Consider the following 22,962-nt stretch of genomic DNA (forward strand, 5'->3'; position numbering starts at 1 on the left):
ATCTGCCTGAGCCTCTCTACCCAAGAACATCCTCCATCCCTTCGCTTTCGGCCAGATCCTGCCGACTCTCCACTTCTCGGGCAGTGCTTTCTGTGGGCCTCCCCTCTTGGTGGGGGGGTGGCTCAGCACATCCTCCCCTGGGAAATTCTGGCTGATTCTGAATCAAGGACGGAGGAGCAGAAACACAGTGGCGAGGTGGAACAGGTGACACGTGCACGGGCGTCCCCACGACAGCTGGAAATGGGAGCAGCCAAGGGATGCCTCCCACGGGGCCAGCGTCATTATCCCAGCAGCAGCCGCTGAGAAGGAGCAGACGGTGGGTCCTGAGGGGGTCCTAACCTGAGGCGGATGCAGACGGGGGAATTCAACTGGCGATACAACTTGTCCGACATGAAGCTGCCATCCAAGATGGGTCTCCAGGGGTGACCTTGGTTGCCAAGGAGACGGTGGGGTAAGGAGGGGCTGAGGGAGAACACAGCTGCTCACCTCACTCTGCGTGAACCCACTTCTTTCTCTAAAGTAGAACTCGTCTGAGGGATCTCATTTATTCCTGTTTGCAGGCGGGGCAGCACCCTTTGCAGCCCCCACTTACTTCCAGGATTGGGAAATCTGCCACACACACACCCCCCCCGCCCCCGCAACCATCAGAGGCCACCCTAGGCTCCTCCTCTCTTCACTCCTCTGTAGTAACTGGCATTGTTGCCTGCACTGAGAAAGAACAGGGTTCAAAGACGAGGGAAGGGACCAGGTGCTGAGGCTAAAAGGGTGTGGGAGCTCAGGTTTAGGGAGAAGATCGACGCCAGGGCGAGGTGCTCAGTCAAGAAAGCAGAGACAGAGCAAATGAGTGGAGACAACCAGCATCTTTGCCAAAAACGCCCTGGAGAGGACGTTGTGCTCTTCTTCGGGGCGTCCTATTGGGGGGCGGCTGGGGTTGAGTCCCCCACCACTGGGGACGCTTGCTGAGGGTGCAGTCTCCCGGCTGCTCCACCGGGAAGTTTCTCTGCTCTGCTGTGTCTCAGCAGCATCTATGGGAAGGTAACTGAGGACGACGCAATTATCCTGTTTCTCACTGCACTTTCATTCACTATTTTTAGCAGCCATTGACCATTCTTGCCGGAAACAGTTATTACCGTGAACTTTGCCAAGTGGGGAGTTTCTATTTCCGTCATGCCTTCTACAGTGAGAGCTGGAATTCTGGTGTAATGAAGAGCTTCCACTTTCCCCCACTATTTACTTCTTTGGTTGGTTTCTTCTGTTTGTTCACCTATCAACTTATTTATCTACGTCTCTGTGTGAACCAGAACCGAGGACTCCTATTCGGTGGGTGCAGGCTGTGCTCATGTTCTCGCTCACCCTGCTCCGGACGTGGCTACTGGGCTCCCCTCTAGGTCGGCTCCTGTGCCTTTCTGGTACGCACCACACTTTTCTAGTACTTCTTGCTAAAAATGTATAACCTGGATGTAATCAGGAGGAACCGTCAGGCCTCCCCAGATTGAAGGACATTCGGCAAAATGACCAGCCCATGCCCCTCAGCTGTGCAAAGGCCGAGCAAGGCAAAGACCCAGCAGGGATTAAAGGACGAGGGAGGCCACAGAAGGTCACCGGGGTTGGAGCCCAGACTGGCTCCGGGACCAGGAAGAGGACAGCTGTGGGCAGTGGGGAAAATATTAATAAGGCCTTTCTCCTAAATGGTATCTTTCTATTCACATTAATTGCCTGATGCTGATTAATTGCACCATGATTATGCAAGATGTTAACTTTGGAAAACTTGGGTGAAGGGTATAGGAATGTTCTTTGTACTATTTTTGTACCTTTTGATAAGCCTGAAATTATTTCAAAAGTGAAAAGTTAAAGAAACAGAAAAATGCCTGTTCGAGGGAAAGGAGGATGGGAGTGGGGCAGGAGACGCAAGCAGCAGGCAAATGCTCCAGATGACGGAGACGAGAACTTTCCAACCCTGGCGCTCCCCTCCCCCAGGTCCTGGTCCAGAGTGACGACCCCCCGGGGGGGGGGGGACTTGGGACACAGCATGGATTTGCTGCCCCCTACCCCACCCCAGGCTGTTTCATTTCTCAACAGCCTTGACATGAAAATCACCAACAGGAGACTTGGGGCCTCTGGCTCCTGCTGCTCTCTTCACTGGGAAAATCAATTACAGCCTAATTACCTCAGGGGGTTAATTAGCCTCCTGCAGCTTGGGTGTTCCCTGTGAAGGGAGCAGCCTGGCAGTCCCCGGTCAGTGAGCAGGGGCACAGGAGGCAGAGTTCCCAGGGAGGAGCCGGCCCTGGGGCTAAGCAGGGGCCGCAGCCAGTCGGGGAGCAGACGGCGGGGGCGCTGGGGCAGACACTGGCGCTGGCAGAGGTGGGGGTGCCCAAGAAGGGAATCCCTGCCTAATCTGAGCTCCCTGGCACCACAGGTGCTGAGCCGCAGAGAGACTGACATGGCAGTGGTAAGAATTATAGAACTGTGTAAGTGCTCAGGCCAGCCGCTGCCAGAAATCGCTGGAATCGGGGAGAAGGCACGGAGCCCTGAGCAGCTCGGGGAGCCGGTTCTCTGGGGGCACAGGCTGGGGCACCACCAGCAGCCCCTGCCGACAGTCCCTTCCTGCAAGATGAAGGCATGGGGCAGAGCCAGAAGGCATCATCACTGGCCACGTCCAGGAGTCTCAAGGGACTGATGCAGCCCAGTCTTGGAAGGCCAGCGTCTACACTGGACTATCAGCATCCTGCCGTGGGTGGATGAAGACCGAGACATGGTATGCACCGTCCCACAGCTCTGCTCTTTCCTGGGGACGTGCTGTCATGTACATGTGCTGAATCTACCTGGTCTACCCCAGCCGGGAAGGGCATGGGTATTAAGGGAAGGGTAGCCCCACTTCTTGTGTTACAGTATTTGGGCAGTGGAGACTTGAAGAATTACTACACAGATCTGAGCTCATGTACTGGCTCTGCCCCTTCTCAGCTGCGTGGACTTGTGTGGCATGTCAGCCAATTTCTCTGAGTCTCATCTTCATCTGTACAAGGGACGTCAGCCTCTTTCCTTCCCACACTTGTGGTGAGGATTAAACATAACAGTGCCAAGCCCATTGAATAAATAATTGCTCCCTCTTCAAATAACCCATCCGTAGCTTAACAACACCCATTCGTTTGTGAAGGTTGTTTTTTTAAAAAACTGATCTGATTGTGGGAATGCTCTGGAAGTTTCCCAATGCGTGGTGACACAGTCCAGAACCAGAGTTGTTTCCTTTGGCCAGTCAGGAAAATGAGGCTGGGAAAAGGGACAGTGTGCATCAGCTCAAGGAAGAAGAGAGGGAGTGGCCCCTCCCTGCTTTCTGAACCCTGCAGACCACTGCAGGACCCTCCCTCCTCCCTTATTCCTAGTCCTCATAAGGGATACGCAATTAGTTCCAAAATACAAGTGCCAGTCATTGAACCAGGAGCCGCGAAGAGTGATGGGCACACAATGTCACCAACTTGAATAGCTCCTTTGCCAGGCTACTCAAAACCCAGCAGCTGCATTTGTACACACGTCGTCTCCACATCTTCCCTGGCCATTTGCTATTTTGGGGAACATCATTTTCCCCCTAGGATAATTAATTGTCTATTTCTTCCTGTTCAAGTGCACAAACAAATTGGGACAGAGAGCAAACCTTGGGACATGGTCCAGCAGCTGATGTTGTATTTGCCTTACCTTTCTTCTTCCATTCTCAGCCTTGCAACTTTGAGCTAATTGCAGCTCCTGAAGTCACATTTCTGCTGAGAAAAGCTAAACCCGATTTCTGAAATGTTCACCCACTGTGGAACCAATTTCTTGTCCCCACCTGGCTCAGCCAGCTTGCCAGAGAGACCGGGTTGGCTCTGCCTCTCTTGTCATGTGCACATGCATGCAGATGTGTGTGCACACTGATGCATGGGGTCCACTCCATGCCTGAACAGGGGCTGCCCAGACGCACACAACGGACCCTGCAAGCCCACACGTTAAATATACTCTATACCAAGAATTCAGCCACACAGGTTCAACTTGCACATCCCTTCCGTTGCCCTGAGGTCAGATCCAGGCCAACCTCTCCCACCCAGGGAACCTGGGGAACTCACCTCCGTGATCTGGGGGTTGGAGCACTTGACATTGTGGCTGGACCAGTCGAGCCAGGGGTTGGAGGGGCTGGAACAGTGCTGGTGGAGGGTGCACCTGCGCTCGCCGCTGCACCAGCCGCACTCAAATTTCCTGTGGGCCTTGAGGCAGAGGCCGCAGCTCTCCCGCTGGGCCGCACACTTGTAGAGATGGACTGCAAAGACAGGAGACAGTCACAAGTGGGTTTCGAGAGCCTGTTCCTGATACACCCTCTCCTGGCAACAGAAACTGCCCTTGGCATGGATAACACCACTGGTCCTCATTATCCTTGCAAGAATAACTGATGGGGAATTGATAAATCGAGCCTCTTAGCAAGTCATTTAAAGGCACTGCAGAAAATAATATTATTTAAGAGTTCTGGCTCCAGATTGAATCAGATGCGGGCTTTAATTGTGGCTTCGCTATTTCCTAGCAGTGTGACAAAGTATTTACCCTCCTTGAACCACGTTTACCTGTTCTCTGATGTGGGGATAATCATTGTTTCTTAGGAAGTTCGAATGAGCTGTTGTACAGTAAGCGCTTAACACTGTGCCTGCGACATATCTGATGCTCTATACATGCTGATTATCTTTTCTTTGAACTCAAGCTCCATTTTCCTTAGTTGTCTCTTTGTCTCACAGATGGCCTTCATTGCCAGAGAGACGGGCACATTTTCTCACCGCAGGCAAAACTAAAGCTCAGAGGTGTCCTGGTTCTCAGAGCTTACTAAAGGGAGCACTCCAAACTCCAGAAACTCCAGCTCACCAGGTTGCCAGATGCTAGAACGGGAGAAGACAGGAAGCTCGCCTGGCACGCTGGAGACCGCATGGGTCTGGGAGAGAGAAGCCAGCCTGGGCCTCAAGGAAGTTTAGGTGACTGTAAGTGGGCGGCACTGCTGATAAAGAAAGGCTGACAGTTCTGTTCACAGGCCTTGTGGAAGGAGGGGTCTCCCAGACAGGACAAACAGGCCACATGGGTAACATCTCAAGTCCTTGAACTCTTCAGTCTTTGATTTTGTGTCCTACTGAGCTAAAAGTCTTGGTGGATCCAGGCAGTCAAGGGATCCGAGCTGTGTGGGCCTGGGGAGCTGAGGCTCCCTGCCTGCTGTGGTTTGCACTCAGAGTCCTAAGAGAATTCTCCGGAAGTGGAGTACAGTCAGCCCTACACATCCATGGGTTCTGCATCCATGGATCCAACTCTCCATGGATTGGAAATTTTTTTTAAAAAAATGGCATCTGTGGGGCCAGCATTGTGGTGAAGCAGGTTAAGCCATCACCTGCAATGCTGGCATCCCATGTGGGCACTGGTTAGCGTCCTGGCTGCTCCACCTCCGATCCAGCTCCCTGTTAATGCACCTGGGAAAGCAGCTCAAGATGGCCCCTGCCACCCACGTGGGAAACCTGAGTGGAGTTCCAGGCTCCTGGCTTTGTCCTGGCCCAGCCCTAGGGAAGTAAATCAATGGAGGGAAGATCCCTCCCCATGCCCTGTGTGTGTGTGTGTGTGTGTGTGTGTCTCCCTCTTGCTCTAAATCTGCTTTTCAAATAAAATAAATAAATCTTTTTTAAAAAATGGTGTCTGTAGTGAACACATACAGACTTTTCCCCTTGTCATTAATCCCTGAACAATACAGTATTAAGAAGTACTTACGTAGCATTTACATTGTATTAGGGATTATAAATAATGCAGGGATGATTTTAAATGAGTGGAAGGATATGCGTAGGTTCTAATGCAGAGTATTTTATATAAGGGACTTGAACGTCTGTAGGTTTTGGTATGCGCAGAGGGTCCTAGAACCAATCTCCCATGGACAGAGCACAACAATTGCACTCCGAAAATAGTTTTTCAACTCTTCCGGTCAAGCAGATGCAGGTACTCAGAACCAGGTGGTGTGTCCCTGCTGGCATCAGTGCTGGAGGACGGGCGTGTGCCCCAACAGGAGGCAATGTTTTCATTCTCCCATTGGTCTTCATTCTGTTCCTCTGCTCTATCCAGCACCCCTCAGTCCCAGCCACAGGGATCAAATCTAGACATCCTTGTGCCTATGGCTCCCTAAGGTAGAGGGCAGGAGGTGGGAAGCTCACCACAAACAAGTGCGCACATTGAGCACATATAAAACTGGACCCTATGGTGCCAGGCACGAGCTCATTGGAAACTCACGCTGGCCCTGGGAGGCGGGCTTCCTTCCCTCCTTTTCTCAGACAGGCACAGTGGAGAGGAGCAGTAATTAGTCTGAGCTCACACAGCTGCAGGTGGAAGTGACAGCAACTGAACCCAAGTCCTCACACACAGCGGCCCCTCTACCCAGCACAGGGAGCAGCGTCCAGGAACACTGGAGCCTGGGAGGAGCCAGGTGTGAAGACGGCTCTTCGTGGGCACCCAGGGTGCTTGGGAAACATCCCCAGGCCCAGGGAAGGTTTGGATGCCACCGCTTGACGGGGATGCTTTGCTACAAGCTCTGTGCACAGCCCAGACCCTCAGCAGGGGAAGTGTCTCCCGCCTCTCTACAGTGAGCAAACGGGGCCTTGGGCAGGAGAAATAAGAAAAAAACTGACTACAAAAAACAAAACCAAAAAACCCACCTCGGGCCCAGTTTCTTTCTCCTCATTTCAGAGACATTGATTTAAATTTTATTTGAGAGACAGAGGCAGAGAAGAGCTCCCATCCACTGGTTCACTCCCCAGATGCTGGGAGTCCAGCATTCAATCCAGGTCTCTCCTGTGGGTGGCAGGGACCCAAGTGTTTGAACTGTCACCTGCTGCCTCCCCCGGTGTGCATCAGCAGGAAGCTGGGGTTGGGAACCAAGCCGGGACTTGAACCCAAGCACTCTGATGTGAGGCGTGGGCATCCCAAGCAGCATCTTACACTGTGGACCAGATGTCTGCCCCCTGCGGCACGGACACAGGGAGCTGCAGCCCCAAAGACACTGACACTTACAGACCCTCGGCCTTGGCCCCCTTCTTTGCGCCTGGGGTGGCTTGAGACCCTCCAGCTGCATGAGGCCTGTGGCTTATGGTGGGAGGAGGGGATGGGGTATACGAGGGGTCTTTATAAAGTTCATGGAAAAATGTGCATTATGAAAAAAACTGTTATGCATGGATTTCAATTGTCTTGTGCCAAAATCCAAAATAAGCTTATCATTTGATTCCATTATCCCATTTGTTCAAACTTTTGAATGTCCCCTCGTCTCCTGGAGGAGAGGACGTGTGAGTTCCACGGAGGCCTGAGCCGTGGGGCCCCACTGTGGGGACGCTACGCCTGGGCGCTCTGAAGCGAGACTGTCTCGCTTCCCGTTCTGGCTTTTGGCCAATTTCTTGATCTCTTTGGGTCTCGGTTTCTCCGTTCACAAGAAGAGAACACTCATAGTGCCTACAGCTCCGAGTTGTGATGACAAAGAAAAAAACAACTCAAATAAACCACGAAACGCGCACTGGCCCACAGCAAGTGCTCATCGGCGGGGAGTCGCTTTGCCGCTCTGGAGAGCAGGATGGACGGAATCTTGGTCTCTGCTACGCTGTGGGTTGGGCTACCTGGCCCCTGGAAGGGGCTCCACACCTGTGGACAGGTCCAGGGGTCGAGGTGGTCGCGTGGCGCTCCAGTCCCACTTCAGCCCAGCTCCAAGCGCGAGCATCTCTGCCCCGGACGTGAGCGAGAGTCTGCCTGCCGGTCCCTCCCCTGCCGCCCAGGGGAGCGGCCTCAAAACCTTCTCTGCGCAGTGACCGTGAGCAGGGCCAAGGACGGGAGAACAAGAGCCTGCGTCGAAACCACGTCTGTCCTCCCAGGGCGCCTGGTGGGACGCTCCTGCCTGCCCTCCTCCTAGGTCAGGCTCCGCCGCCTTTTCAAAGTCGACAGGAGCCCAAAGAATCACGTGGAGGGGCCGGCGGCCGCCCGCAGATGCTCTGGCTGTAATAAAACAGGGCTCCTTTGATGGCTCCAAATGTTGCGTTCGGCTCCTCTGAAGAGGTCCGCTGACAGAGGGAGTGTATTATTCATGGCACAGCGGCCGCCCGGCTCTGATCCCTCCCGCCCCAGTCTCTCCCGGGGTCGTGCGAAGATCAAACTGCTACCCGGAAGTAGCCGCTTACCTTTCAGGTCCTCAGGGTTGTCAATGATGAAATTGCCATTCCACACCACGGCGAAGTCCACGGCCAGGTTGCTGATGTCCATCCCATCATATTGGTACTGCAGGGACAGGGGCGGAGGCGCCAGCTCGCAAGGCTGTCTACCATAGCAGGTCTGGGGTGCAGAGGATGCCCCCGTTCTGCACAGAGGGCTCCCAGATGACCTCTCTAGTCACCAATGCCACCAGACTCCTACCCAAACCCTCCCGCTTGGCATTCAACACCTTCCATAATCTGATCCAAACTTACTTCTCCAGTCTCCTACAGACTTTTCAAATCCACCTGTCGCAGACACCTGCTCACGCCCCTCTGCATGTCTTGGCTGAGTTCATGTCATAAGGAACGCCACCCTTCTCACCCATCCTTGCCCTTCTAGTTCAGCTCAGACCCACCTTCTCCAGGGGTCCCTGGATCCCTCAGCCCTCCCCCAACCTCTCTGTCCTTGGTCTCGCTGCCTGCTGTCCAGAACCCCAGCTGGGAGCTACCATGCAGCCGTTCTGGCAAGTCTGGCCTCTAGGAAGCCGTGTGCTTCAGAGGCAAAGCCAGGGCCTCTCCTCTCTGAGACCCCTGCCCCACACCGGCAGTGACCCCTACCTCCACGTGATTCTTTGGGCTCCTGTCTCTAGCTGCACATGAGCCCTGCTTTGGTCAATGCCCCACTGGGGGAGCAGGCCCACAGATTTGGGGGCCTAGATCTGGTCAGTCCCACCAGGAAAGGCCTCCAGGCAAGAGTCCACTCCCCCCTTGGACTGACCCCACAGAGGGACTCACAGCGCTTTGTTTTCTCTCGAGGCAGACCTGCGGTGGCCCAGGCCCAACCTGGCACCTCTGTAGGGGAGACCCCGGGTACCCCCTGGTGTGCAGCACAGCCCTGCCACTTGGCTCAAGTCTCTGTCAGCACATCTGCCCCCGGCCCTCCCCTGGCCTGTCTCCTTTGTTGCTTCCCTCTCTCATCCTGCCTTCCCCTAGCCTGGTGCCTTCCCCATTACAAATTCTATCAAGCGCCTGTGACCCCGGAATCTGACAGCTTCCTGATAAGAGGCCCAGATTCCCTTTATGTCTCCCAGGCGAATTAGCTTTCCTCAACACCTTTGTCACGGAGCCCCCTCCCCAGCTGACCCCCCACAGTCAGAGACAGGGAGTTGGCAGATAAAAAGATCTTCGCTGGGCTGGTATTATAATTAAACACCTCACGCTTTCTGCTATCCGGGATTGGTTTAACCCTTGCTGCTCTCAGAGTCACAGGCCCCTGGACTCCCCAGCTGCCCTCCTGAGTCAGGCCCTCCCGCTTACACCCCGCAGCAGGACAGGACCCTGGGGTTGACTCAATGGGGCTGGGGTTTCACCCAGGGAAGGGCACAAGACTGTCAGCTTTGCTGCTGCTGGGGCTCCCAGAACTCTGTTCACTGCCCTGCTCCTCTCTGTGTGGGGCTGTGTGGTCAGTCTGTGGGCCCGGAAGCTTCTGGAAACTTCCAGGCCCCGGGCTACTCTGGGAGGGGCCTCTCACCGAGCTGTTCTGGCACTGGACGCTGGAGCTGTTGAAACGCAGGGCAGGGACGCGGTGCACGGTGCCCTGGATGTTGAGGACGCACTCGTAGCCTCGCTGGCCCGACTGGGGCTGGGGCAGGTTGCGAGCCTTCAGCGTGATTGGCTTCACCTCCCCGACGGGAATCAGGATCTCCTCCGTGGGCACCAGCTGGGGACAGTCCTGGGGGCAGGAGGAGGAAGCACAGAGGCTGGTCTGTCCTCAGCTCACACTGTCCTTCCCTGAGCCGGGGCATGGGCAGACCCTGTGGTGCCCAGGTGAGCTGTCGGTGAGAAGGACGGCGCTTTCATCCAACCCCACGGGTTGTCCTGGATCGCATGTGTGTGATGCAACTTGGGCACCGATTTGCAAGCTCCGCTGTGGCATGCTGCAGATTTTATCTCTTGCAATACCGGATACAAGCGCCTCCACGTGTCCCGTTCCCAGCCCGCACACGCTGGGCTCCCGGTTTCATGTGGTCCCCCAGCCCCCCTATTCTGCTCCTCATGGTGTCTGGTGCCTGAGGCACCTGTTATCGGCAGTGTCAGCTTCCCGGCTCCAGCTGAGCTGGGCTTTCCAGGAGGTGGATGAAGCCCTCCCAGCAATGCTCTGCACACTTGCTCTGGCTTTTGATCTCCTTTCATTACCAGGCCCTGCGTGAATGAATGAATGCCATGAATGTCGGGTTGCTTTGGAAAACAAAACCCAAACAAGAAAGGCTTGGCTGGGAGGGGCCATGGGAAGGACCACGCTGGGGAGAGAGGGAGAAGGAGAGGACTGATTGTCCTCACTTCTCTGTCTGGACGCTGCTCCTCTAACAGAGGTCAAATTCCCACCCCCAGGAGCCCCTGGCAGTGAGGCCTGGAGACCACCTGCTCTGTACCATCCTCGCCTGCCTGGAACGATCAGCCAGGGGAAAGAAACCCTTGCCCCCGGGTCCTGGTTCTTAGAGAGACCCTTGGGGAAAGCGTGGGGGCTGCTGCTGCAACAAGGCCTGCACAGGTGCTGCTGCCAATGACTACTAAGATGCTGATGTGGGGAACAGTTCCCAACAACCAGAAAACCTGTCCCTATCAGAAGTCTTGTGCAACACAGGGCCTGCTGAGCAATGGCACAGCCTGGGCCGGGACCTGGGACAGCCAGTCAGCCTGGACTCTCCCCTCTGGGCCCCTGCTGGGCAACCTGGCCCCTGCCACCTCTCCTCCTGTGTCTGGCGAATGATCCAGCCACGTGGAGTTGTGAAGGGCCGCCTCCCTGTCTGCATCTAGCTCCTAGCTCCGGGCCTGTGATTGTGTGTTTCTGTCTCAGACGCTCACTCCTGTCCTTCGCTCTTCTGCTCCTCCTGCTCCCAGCCCTCTTTAGCTGATTGCTTTTCAATCAGCCCTCACGCTCAGCTCAGGCCCTGCCTGTCTGGAAGGCCGTCTTGCTGGCCACTGGCTCCAGGATGGGCTGTGGGCCCCCCAGGAGAGCACAGAGGCCACAGAGCTGCCACTTCTGGATTTCCTTCCTCCCTGGGCTGTGGGCTGCTGGGGAAGGTGGCCACCTCTGCACCCCCAGTCTTTATTCCAATGCCTGCATGTCGTGGACACTCGGTCATTGCGGGAGGGTAGACAGGAAAAAGTGAAGACAGTTTAGAGACGAGTATAAAGTCTGTCCCATCCCCCAGGCAGCCAGAGCCCTGGGAAGGGTTTTGATTCCCAAAAGTGGGCTTGAAAATGATCCTGGTGAATGGGGTCACGTGATTACTCCACCTATTAAGGGGTCTCGAGGATTTACAGAGAACTGGATCCAGGCAGATTTTTCTATGGGGATCTACCTGGGGGCTCTGCAGACCCCTCCCCACCCCGAGGGTTCCCAGTGCCATCCTCATTTGCCAGCAGCCACCAGTGAGGGCTCCAGGCAGGCAGGCAGGGCTCCCAGTGGAGACGGGAAGGCAAAGCCACGGCGGAGCAGATGGGTGCGGGTGAGGGAGCGGGAGCCAGTCACTCAGGCTGCCAACCCGTAAACTGACTCTTTACTGCTCTTCAACTTTCGTTCCCTGCAGGCACTCCTGACAGAGACTTTCATATATTTATAGCCAAAAAAAAAATGAATGCCACTTTAGGGAAAACCCAGGCATCCTATGGAAAAGGAGATGCCACTTCCTGTTAGTGGGAAAAAAAAAAACCCTGGTGAATCTAGTAAGTTAGAATTTCAATTTAGGCTAGAAATAATGCTGAGGTATAATGGTTTGTGTGTGTGTGTGTGTGTGTGTGTGAGAGAGAGAGAGAGAGAGAGAGAAGGTTTTCAGAGCCTTTCCCAGTTGATGTATTGTACATGATGAGCTCTTTTTTCTCGTCTCTAATGAGCTCAGAGAACAAACCCAGAGCTACTCAGTTGCAGGGTCTTCACCACGTGCTTTTGGATTTATGATGTCTGGAGCTAGTAAATAAGGTTGTACAACCCTTTGACTTTGACAAAGAAGAATGCAGTTGGTTCACTGTTTCCATGGGCTCATGGGTTCAACCAACAACAGAATGAAAATATCGAAACAAAAGTTTCGTCTGTCCTGAACCCTGAACACATGGAGACTTTATTCTTGCCACCATTCCCCCCACAATGCAGCTTGATAGCCACCTGCACAGCATTCACACATGAATTTTGGTATCTGTGGGGGTCTTAGAGCCAGTTTCCCATGACACAAGAGATGACTCTGTGTGTGTGTGTGTGTGTGTGTGTGTGTGTACACTTGGTGCATACTCAGTAGGGTTTTAGAAAAACTTCCCCTGGTCCGCCGTGTCAGGCCTTTGGGGACTAAGTTTCTGGGCCATGCTCGTGAAGGTCTTCTTGCCTAGGTAGGTTCCAAGGTGGCTGCAGAACAAGTGTGGTTCTGCTTTGTCTGTTTGGCTATGGCTCTCGGGCCGGGCAAAACAGGACTTTTCCTTCTATTCTCTGGGGCACAGGACAGAAGAGTCCGGTGTCCCAGGTGAGCCCTCCTCATCCTGGGAAGAAGCAGGACAAGGAAGGTTGGGCTGAGAGCTGGTCCTGGTGCGCACAGTAGTGAAGGGGCCGTGACCCCTGGGTGGAAATGGCAGAGGCAGAGGCAGGGGCTGAAGGCAGGTGCAGGAGAGCTGGAAGCCCAGAGAACTGCCAGGTTGTTGGAACCTGCACACCTCAGGGGCTTGAGGAAGATGAGTGTTTAATCAGATGTGATGATGAGACCATTGCCAAACTGCTTGCTTCTACACACACACACACACACATACACACACATATACACGCACGCATCAAGGTCCTAAGAACAAGAAAGCAAACCACTGCAAGTTACTATTCCCGCATGTCAGGACCCTCGTTCGTACTCTTAATTCCTAACGGCTCTGCTGGCCTTGAGACTTCTCACAACCTCTGGCCATGGCCTTATTCTTTCTCTGTCTCTGAGCCAAGTGGAGCAGGATCACCTCCTTGGCAGTGATCTGTGGGGATATGCTAGGGGAGGGGGCGCTGGGGAGGAGGAAGCATGGTCATAGGGGTGGGCAAGGACCCTGCTGTCCTGAGGCCACGCTGCCCCCCTGGCTTGGCTGTGCCCTGCCAGCTTCCTGAGCTGGGGACCTTCTAGCGCTCTGACTCGACTTCCCACGTGGAAATGGCATTATCTTCACTCGCTGGTCTTCAAAGAGCGACAGCAGCCAGCCTCCTGGGAAGCTAATCGGATTTATTTGGTTCTGTCTTTCCCCTGGGACGGGGTGTAAAGAAGATATTTATGCATCTACATCTCACTAGGCCTGGTTTAGCCATGGAGAACGATGAGCTTTCAAAGCTGAAGGCCACGTGTACCCCTGTGCGCACCAGCTTGCTAACAACACGCCACGGCCTGATCCGGCCCAGGGAGGCAGAGACCCCCGCCGGCTTCACCGGAGACCAGCTGTGCTCCGAGCCGTGGAAAGCTCTGGCCCACTGCCTGGCAAGGCCTTGAGAGACAGTTCCAGGGAAATTCAGTTTCCTCATCTGTAAACCAGAGCCTGCAATACCTGAAAGCCCTAGGTTGCACGAAAGCAGGATCTGAAGGACCTTGTAAGTGGTCAGGAGCCGGATGACCAAGTGTGAATATTATTACTGCACACTTCTCACGCGTGTGCATGTGTGTGTAAGAAAACAGGGCCAGACGCCAACCTATTCAAGGCCGCCCCGGAACACTAACGCTGAATCCTGATTTCCACGTTTATTTGATGATCACAGGGAAACTGTTCAACATATCCAAGCCTCGGTTTATTTATCTGTAATGGAAATCACTTCATAGAGTAGTTAAGAGTAAATGGTGTTTATATATAGCTCTTCAATGACACATATATGCTGCATATGTAATAAACATTCAGTGAATGTTAATGATGAATATATTTAGTATTTTGGGCACGCCTGGCTGGCTTTTTTTATGTGGACATGGCACTGCTGGCCTATCTTTCCATGGACAGTTTCCCAACTTGTGGACACAAGTTTGTGCTGGTCTGGCCACACCCTGCACCCTCAAGGTCAACAGCAAAGGGGCCGGATTGAAGTCAATCTCTGCAAGTGTGACCGTGGCCATGGAGACAAACACATTCCCGGGCCCTGATTTTCTACAGAAAGTAAACTGTACTCAGCTTTTTGGGATGCCTGAATTCTCTGTAGCCTTGGGCAAAAAATAAAAAATGTTATCATCTTGGTTACTCCAGGTGTCAACTGGAGTGATATGAGACTTCAGGGCTGCTGTGAGAGTCAACGGGCACGGCACATGCCAGGGGTTCTGTCTTTAGCCTCCTCATCTGGGCTGCAGCCCAAGAATTTGAATTGCAAAGGAGTTCCCAGGTGGTGCAGATGTGACTGATCCCTGGGTTCCCGCTTCGAGAAACTCCTGCCTCGTGAGAGGAAGTGACAAGGCTGTGATACACTAACACTGCTGTATTATCCATGGATGGAGCTGATGGCACATGCTTTTGATTCAGAGCTGGGGAGGGACTTACTGGAAGTGTGACAGAGATAGTCTCGGGACCCCCCAAAGAGACAGCAAATGCATATCCAGCTCCCTAAAAGAGGAGAGCGCATGGGGGGCACCTTACGCAAGCTGGGCAAGTGCATGCTGCTGTTCCTTAAACTTTCAGAAGTGGGGACCGCCCCCCCCCCAGCAGGGTTTGGGCGGGAAGAGCAAGGCCTGGGGGCTATTTGCTGGGAAGGGATGTGCAGGAGGCTGTGCCTACACACTCAGTACTCAGTATCCTAGAAAGCCAAGGCGGTGGCCCTTGCAACCTGACTGCAGATCCACACTGTTTCTCTTTTCTTGGGTGGAGTCTTGGCTTCCCTCAGCTCCCTCCCGAGAGCCAGGTTCTAGGGCCGTGCCAGGAGACAGTGCATGCGTGTACCCGTCCACCCCAGTCTCACACAAGGAGGTGGAGGGGCAACAGGGACCTCTCCTCTCCAGTCCCAAGGCACAGACATCAAGCACTGAAAATGAACTTAGGAGAGGGGAAGCGTCTGGGTTCCCCTGGGGTTTTGGAAGGCTGGTCACCCCCAGTCCTGGGGAGGCACGGCTCCCCTGTGGCCCAGCTCTCGGGCCGTCTGCACCGCTCAGCCTGGCCGAGAGCAAGCTGTGTTTCAGCCTCCTCCAAACGGTGCGGAGGAGCCCAGGCCGGGCTGTTTGCAGTCGGCTCTGGGTCCCAGCGAGCCAGCCAGCGACACCCCGTGCCTCGCCCCGGTGGCGGCTGCTCTCAGGCTCAGCTGAGGCTGCACGTGGCCTTGGGAGAAGGTGAGACAGCTGCTCTTCTTTTCTAGATCTGCACTTCACACCCTCTCTACGCGCTGGGGTCAGCCTTGCCTGATTTTCGTAAGGAGCTCAGGAACTAGACGCGACAACGTGCCGGGCAGGCGCAGAGCCTGTCTGCCACAGTCTTGCTCTCTCCGCCCAGCCTGTGCCTCTGAGCAGGCATCCTGGCCTTCCCACCTTCTGGCCTGGCTCGTCTCCTTTCGCTGGACTGGCTCCCGAGCAGGACTGACTCTCTCCCGATACCTTCAGCTCCTGGGCCCTTTGCTGGTCCCAAAGCAGTTTCATACCCTGGTAGGGAATTTGGCCGGAATTTATAGCCAGTGTCCACTAAGACCAGTGCGGTGCTTCCAGTCCAGCTGCATCAAAGCACAGCCGCTGACCGGAAGAAAATACCTGTCTGACAGTTCTCAAGGGCGCTGCGTGCTGGCTGCGGGAGACTGGGGCAGATGCACCTGCGGGGACCATCTCAGAGCCCTCTTTCAGGTACGTTCCATTGTTTTCTGTTCCTAAAATTAGGTGGAGTTAAAGGTGATGGGTGTGTATTTGGGAAGCCTTTCAGGATCTACTTTCTTACGTTTGGCCACAGAAACACTCAGGGCCGTAATCAAATTAGGAGACTCAGAGAGACCCTTTCTTGAAATCTTAGACAGGAAGACACCGTTCCCATCAGCGGGATGTAGGTAGAGAGGTCACTGGTTCATCCATTCTTTCGTGCGTGCATTCTACAAATATTCACTGCAAAAGGCACTGCGGATTTAAAGGCAAGACGGAGTCCTTGCCTTCGAGAGCTGACAGTTTGGTGTAATAGGGGAAAGGTATCCACAAAGCCTGTACTGTCACTGCTAACACTGATGCATTTTCCAAAAGGCGGAGCAAGAGAGAAACGTGTATATATGTACACGGGCACTTGTCTGAATACATGAGACCCGCATAATTGCTTAACTCCAACTGGCACCTTGGGGTATGAAAAGCATTAAGCACAAGAAAGGGAAGCTGGGGCTGGCGCTGTGACATAGTGGGTGAGGCTGCTGCCGGCAGCACAGGCATCCCATATTGGTGCCCGTTGGAGTTCTGGCTGCTCCACTTCCAATCCAGCTCCCTGTGACTGCACCTGGGAAAGCGGCAGAAGAGGGCCTAAGTGCTTGGGCCCCTGCACCTGCGTGGGAGACCTGGAAGAAGCTCCTGGCTCCTGGCTTCAGACCAGCCCAGCTCTGGTTGTTGCTGCCACTTGGGGAGGGAACTAGTAGATGGAAGACCTCTGTCTCTTCCTCTTCCTCTCTGTAACTCTACCTTTCAAATAAATCTTTTTTTTTTTTTTAAGGGAAGCTATCAAGCAGGCTTCACTGCCTCAAGATATGCTGTGAAGTCGTAAGGCAATCAACATCAATGCATAGCCAATGAGTGAATACTAAGGAAAGATGAGTGATTTGATATTTCCTGTTGCTGATAACAAGGGAGGGGCCAGTCTTCAGTGATGGAGCTTTGCTGACATAACAACATAGGTCTTTTAGCAATGTATGGTTCTTTTCACCAGCTGATTTTCTCTTTGTTCAAGACCACCCTCCCAGTCATACATCAGAGTCAAAGAATCATCGCATTTCTCCAAGTTCTGGAGTTGGAAGAGAGGTTGGCATGAGAAAATGGTTGGGAGTGAATGTTCCATTGAACTTGAAAATGTCTTTAGCCAAGCAAAGGGCCAGACTCAAAGAATAAATGGCATTCACTAGCTCTTCTGAACCACGCAGGCTGGTTGGTGGACGTGGTTCCTCTAAGCTTGTGGTCTCAGCCCCAGTTACCTTCAAGGTCTTGAATGCATAGTCTTAAGAGTCTGGTGGACATGGCCTCTGCCTCTGGAGTTATTTACTGAGACTTCTGAGTTTTATCACAGTGGGGATTTCTAATATGTAGAATCTCGGGCCAGAGCAAGAAGATGGCCAAGCCATTAGACTGACCATTTGGGTCAGGGAAGGGGGGACCCCACGATTCCCCGGGAATACTGTCCTGCCAAGGCGAGACCTCTTACCTCTGAAATATTGATCCGGCCCTCCTGGAAGGAGCAGGTGGTGGGGTCATGAGTGCAGAGATTGCGGTACTTGCACCAGTGGCAGCGGAAGGCGCTGTTGACACAGGACAGGCACCTGCAAGGACAGGGACAGTAAGAGGCAAGGGCAGGGAGCAGAGAGGCGAGGGAAGGGCAGGCCAGGCAGCCAGGTGTCCTGCTGAAGTCTCTTTCATGGTCTCAGTCTTGGGAAGGCAAATTGTTGGGAGATTTCCTGGCACTAAGAACTATGAATTCTCTATCCAGTATATTCACAGGATCAGAAAACTGGAGGAAAGAAAAAAGAGGTCAGAGTAGGATTAATGTAACGTATAAGGTGGAAGTGTGCCACCATTGGTCTGTACTAGCTCATAAGAATTTCGCAAGTTGGTGGACACGATGCTGGTAAAAATGTTGAAACTGGCTATCGTGGGAGTATTTACACCACAGAAATTGCAAACGAGGGTTTTTCCCTCAATGCTGGCAGTTAACCATTTACCATCACGGCAATGCTTATCAGACTGAGGAACTCAAAGAGCACGGGGTGGACCCTGGGCATATCCGGTTCCAGTGTTTCCTCGGCTGCTGCCTGAGTAAGGCACTTCTCCCTCTGAATTCGAGTTTCTTCATCTGACTATAACAAACCATTCCTGTCTGCACCACAGGGCTGCCTGGTATCGAACAAGCTAATGTATAGGAAGTGGTCTTGAAAAGTACAAAGCTAAATGTATTTTTTTCAAGTACTTAAATTACCTGCTATTTCAAGCTCTTAAATAACATTAGAGTGTTAACAATTGGTCCATAGCAGCTGTGTTACTGGGCTTGGGGAAATTCACAGTATTAAATGGTAAGTTTGTCCTACTCCCCAAGAAGCCCGGGCACGGAGCCATGGAATATTGGTGTGGCAATGCCTTCCTGGCCAAGGTGTGCCCTCCTTTCCCTCCGGCCTCACCTGGCGGCTGTGTACATTACGCTGGCTCTCTCTGTGTACTCAGACCACTGTAATGCAAGCGTGTTGGCAAGCTGGGGTGGCCTTCCTTCTCTTTGCCTGCTCCCCTTTCACAAGGAGACTATCTGGAGTGGGTGGGATCAGATCTGCGAGCTGGCGCCACCTGGTGGGCTTCCGACTGCACTTGGGTGGCTGCGGTGCCACCCAGGGCTCCTGGGCCACAGGTTATGAAGTGCATTAGCCCAGCTACACTTCGTTTTCCCTTGGTCATCATTTATATCTCCTTTTGCATATGTCCAAAATTATTTTGCTTATGAATTTCCCTATGATCAGCTGGTTGTTGCTAATGTTATAGGATTTGGCAAACAAATAATGAAAGCCGACCAGTGAGCTACACATAGCAGTATCTATTGGGGCTCCAGACCTGACTCTTGCATGGGCTCATTTTGTGACCATCGTCACAGCATGTACCGTCTGTGGGCCTCAGTTTGTCACATTAGAAAGAAGCACTTGAATGTGACTCTGTGGCTTGAAACTATGACTATCAAAGGTAGAGAAGGGTAAGACAGCATTGGGAACAAAATGAGATCTTTGCTGTCAACGAGACCAGCTTTTTTCCTCCCAGCCTGCTGCCTGTGACAGCATCTCTGTTGCCATAGCAATCCATCATTACAAGTGGTGACATCACACTGGCTCAGCAAGGAGAAGGGGATGCTCTCACAAACAAGGGGTTCTGTCGCCCCGGGTTAGTTTGTGGAGGAGCTTGAGGGGTGCTGTCTCCGAGATGCTTGTGTTTGCCAACACAGGGTCAGCTGGGATTGGAACGCAGCGGCAAGTGGCCGACCGCATCCATTGCAGCTGCACCACTTTCTGCCCCGCCCTGTTTCCTACCAGGCCATTTTCATCACTTGCCGTGTCTCAGCACATCTGTTGATTCCTCCCCATGGGGCTCAGATACGTCTCCTTCCTTGACTACTGTAGAAACTCTAGAACTTCAGAAGTCAACCCAAATCACGACAATCCAGATCTGAGAAGAGGAGACTGTACCGATGGCTAGAGATTTCTCTAGGACTTAGCTGAAGAGACCTCCTCCTCACCTTGACGGCCAAGCCCATTGTGCCCAGAGCTTGTACCTGCAGGTTTGATGTTCCTGGGGCTCTGCTCATTGTGTAGCTCTCAGGTGATGGGAAGGATGGGTCTGTGGAACCACATACGGCTCCCTCTGCATGGAGCTGCTGCTTAGCTTCTCCCTTGCCAAACGTGCAGGCCCATTGGTCCTACAACCCTATGTGGCCTATTGCAGGGCCTTGTGTTCCTCTCCTTCTGAACCAAACGGTGTAGGAGCTTCCACACTTCTGTAGAAAGAGTCTCATTTCTCTCCCAGAAAGGACGGGCAGAAATGAAGGGGGGGACCTCTGTTCTCCACTCCTGACCTACTGCTACCAGCTGCCTGCACCGTGTGCAATCTCAGAGCGGTGGGCACTAATCTGTAGGCATGCAGCTACAGGAAGAAGCTGGGGAGGTGGCCCAGCTGCACGGAGGCCCCTCCGGAGGCTGGAGTTGCTCTGCTTTTGCGGATGAGTTTGGAATGTGGCTACTCCCCCCAGCCTTGCTCCTCCTCTGTGGGTGTGCACAGCTGAGGCCCGGAGCTCGGGCCCTCTTCACCAGAGTGTAGATGCCAAGTCCAGACTCCACTCATCACCATTCTCTACCTTCCAAGCCACCACCAGCTGCTTTAAAGTGGACGCCTTTTCTTATGGCTCCTGGGCCATGAGCCTTTTTCTGGCTTGAGAACTGGAGTAGGGGTGTGCTGGGGTGGGGCCGAGGGAGACTGGATAAGGCCAGGGACAGCGTGGAGCAAATGCCAGTTACTCTGTCCAAACACCGCACCAGGCCCCTGTGGAGACTGTGGAGGGGACTGCTGCACAAGTCCTGTCCTCAAGGAGCTCAGAGCCAAGGGAGGGACCCCCCCGCCCCACACTGTCCAGACCCAGGGTGAGGCTCCTCCGGAGAAATGCTTACAGTTGGTGGGCGCTGCAGTTGTAGAACTTGAACTCAGTGCTGACAAATATCTTTCCAGTCTCCTTGGACCTCAGCTGCAGCTCGAGTCCAAACCAGTCTGGGAAAAAATGGAAAGGAGGTAATAGAGTGAACACCTGGGACCAGCAGACCCTGGGGCCACCTGGGGTTCCCTGGGATGCAGATGGCAGAGAGAACCTGCCTGAATTTCTTCTCCCCCCAGGAGACTCCCTCTGGCCCATTACTAGTTCATGCTGCAGACCCAACTGTCTCACCCCTAGGGAGGGAGCGGCAGACTCCCGGGGGTCCCTTGCTTTGGTCAGGCGTGTTCAGCTACTGGAAGAACTTCAGAACTGTTAGGGAAGAATGCTTCCAGCCCCAGCTCTGTGGCGAGAACCTGCTGGAAGCTGACAGAAGCCGCTCCCATCCCTAGAAGGGCTCACAGTGTGCAGGGACTCTGCCCACTCTGCAGCTTTAACCCAAAGGGTAGCTGCGGGTTTTCTTTCTTCCTGGATTCCCCTTCCGGGTGTGACCGTTCACAACAAGCTGCATAAGCAAACATTCGCATCTGGTAGAAGAAGACCTTCCTGGCACTTGTCACTCCCAGCTCTGCCACAGTAGGGCAGCCTCTGGCATGCGATTCTCCTGGAAGACACTGCTTACCTTGATCCAGAGGGATGACGGGGACATCCTTGGGCCCAGGGGAGATGCAGATGACCTGGCTTCCGGACACCTGCCCCTCCACCTCCGTCAGGTTCCCGAAGGCACAGGTGATGCCCGCAGACAGATCGGGAGCATCACTCACAACCAGGCTGAGCTGCGGGGGCAGAAAAGAGGCTCGAAACGGACGCTCCAGTGGGAAGTACTCAGGGCTGCTCTGCTGAAGTCCACTTGCTCACTGATCCCCCCGCCCCAGCCCCGACCTCATGCATCAAGGAAGGGGGCTGGGCTGGCGCCGAGGCTCACTAGGCTAATCCTCCACCTAGCGGCGCCGGCACACCGGGTTCTAGTTCCGGTCGGGGCACCGGATTCTTTCCCGGTTGCCCCTCTTCCAGGCCAGCTCTCTGCTGTGGCCAGGGAGTGCAGGGGAGGATGGCCCAAGTGCTTGGGCCCTGCACCCCATGGGAGACCAGGATAAGTACCTGGCTCCTGCCATCGGATCAGCGTGGTGCGCCGGCCGCAGCACGCCGGCCACGGCGGCCATTGGAGGGTGAACCAATGGCAAAGGAAGACCTTTCTCTCTGTCTCTCTCACTGTCCACTCTGCCTGTCAAAAAAAAAAAAAAAAAAAAAAAAAAAAAGAAGGGGCTGGTCTGGGTGATCTTCCAACTCTGCCCCTGAACAACTCCAGCAACTAATTGTTCCACGTGGCCAGAGCCACTGCTCTTTATTCAGATTCTTATCATTAATCGAGTTTTCTATCTTGTCCAGTTCCAGAAAGCCCTGGAAGCAGGGGACCACAATCCCCCTGAGACCCTGCTCATTTTCACAGGGACATTACCACAGGGCTCCATGCACCCTTGGCAGAGAGTCAGGAGCTGAGCCCATCACTCACAAGCCCTTGGCCGGGAACCACCCATCTGGAGGCTTAGCCGGAGGTCACTAGGCGAGAGCCTCACTCTGGAAGGTGGCGAGAGCCTCACCATGGCTATCGCTTATTCAGAGGCCCCTTGCTGAGAATGCAGGGTTCCTAGGGTGTCTGCTTCTCTGTCTCCTTCGGGCTTTCCGGTCACTAGCGGCCGCCTCCTGTGGCCCCTAGACTAGAATAGTAGCTCCAGAAGGAGCCCAAGGGGTCTGAATGTCTGCTGATGCCTATGGGCTCTGACCAGTGAGGCCAGGGGGTTCCAAACTCCCCCTCCTTTTCCTATTTCTTAATTTATTTGAGACAGAGTCAGACAGACAGAGCTCCCATGGCTCACTGGCTCACTCCCTAAATGTCCGCAACAGCCAGGACTGCATCAGGCCCAAGCCAGGAGCTAGAAATTCAATCTAGGTCTCCCACATGGGTGGCAGGGACCCAAGGACTTGCTGCTCCCCAGTGTGCACATCAGCAGGAAGCTGGAACCGGAAGCAGAGCTGGGACAAGAAGTCAGGCACTCTGATATGGGACTCAGGCATCTTGATGGTTAAAAATGCCTGCCCTGGGGCCAGCGCTGTGGCCTTTGGGTAAAGCCGCCACCTGCAGTGCCGGCATCCCAAATGGGTGCCGGCTCTAGTCCCGGCTGCTCCACTTCTGATCCAGCTCTCTGCTATGGCCTGGGAAAGCAGTGGAAGATTACCCAAGTCGTTGGGCCCCTGCACCCACGTGGGAGACCCGGAAGAAGCTCCTGGCTCCTGGCTTCGGATCGGTGCAGATCCAGCCATTGTGGCCATTTGGAGAGTGAACCAGTGGATGGAAGACCTCTCTCTCTCTCTCTCTCTGCCTCTACTT

General features: G+C 54.0%; 1 protein-coding gene across 1 annotated transcript in view; it reads right to left on the reverse strand.

Annotated features, from left to right (window-relative positions):
* Nucleotides 1–22,962, reverse strand: part of PLXNA2 (plexin A2) — a 205,654-nt gene that overhangs the window by 49,047 nt on the left and 133,645 nt on the right. Inside the window, exons 7-12 of the mRNA XM_051821302.3 lie at nucleotides 21,196–21,349; nucleotides 20,536–20,632; nucleotides 17,550–17,664; nucleotides 9,736–9,936; nucleotides 8,193–8,289; nucleotides 4,095–4,285 (exon numbers count right to left, since the gene is read on the reverse strand). Of these exons, the coding sequence (XP_051677262.1) occupies nucleotides 4,095–4,285; nucleotides 8,193–8,289; nucleotides 9,736–9,936; nucleotides 17,550–17,664; nucleotides 20,536–20,632; nucleotides 21,196–21,349 (855 nt within the window). The remainder of the gene's footprint in view (nucleotides 1–4,094; nucleotides 4,286–8,192; nucleotides 8,290–9,735; nucleotides 9,937–17,549; nucleotides 17,665–20,535; nucleotides 20,633–21,195; nucleotides 21,350–22,962) is intronic.

Source organism: Oryctolagus cuniculus, chromosome 13 (genome assembly GCF_051225735.1).
Source record: "Oryctolagus cuniculus isolate XC-2025 breed Fujian yellow rabbit chromosome 13, ASM5122573v1, whole genome shotgun sequence".
NCBI classification, from domain to species: Eukaryota; Metazoa; Chordata; class Mammalia; order Lagomorpha; family Leporidae; genus Oryctolagus; species Oryctolagus cuniculus.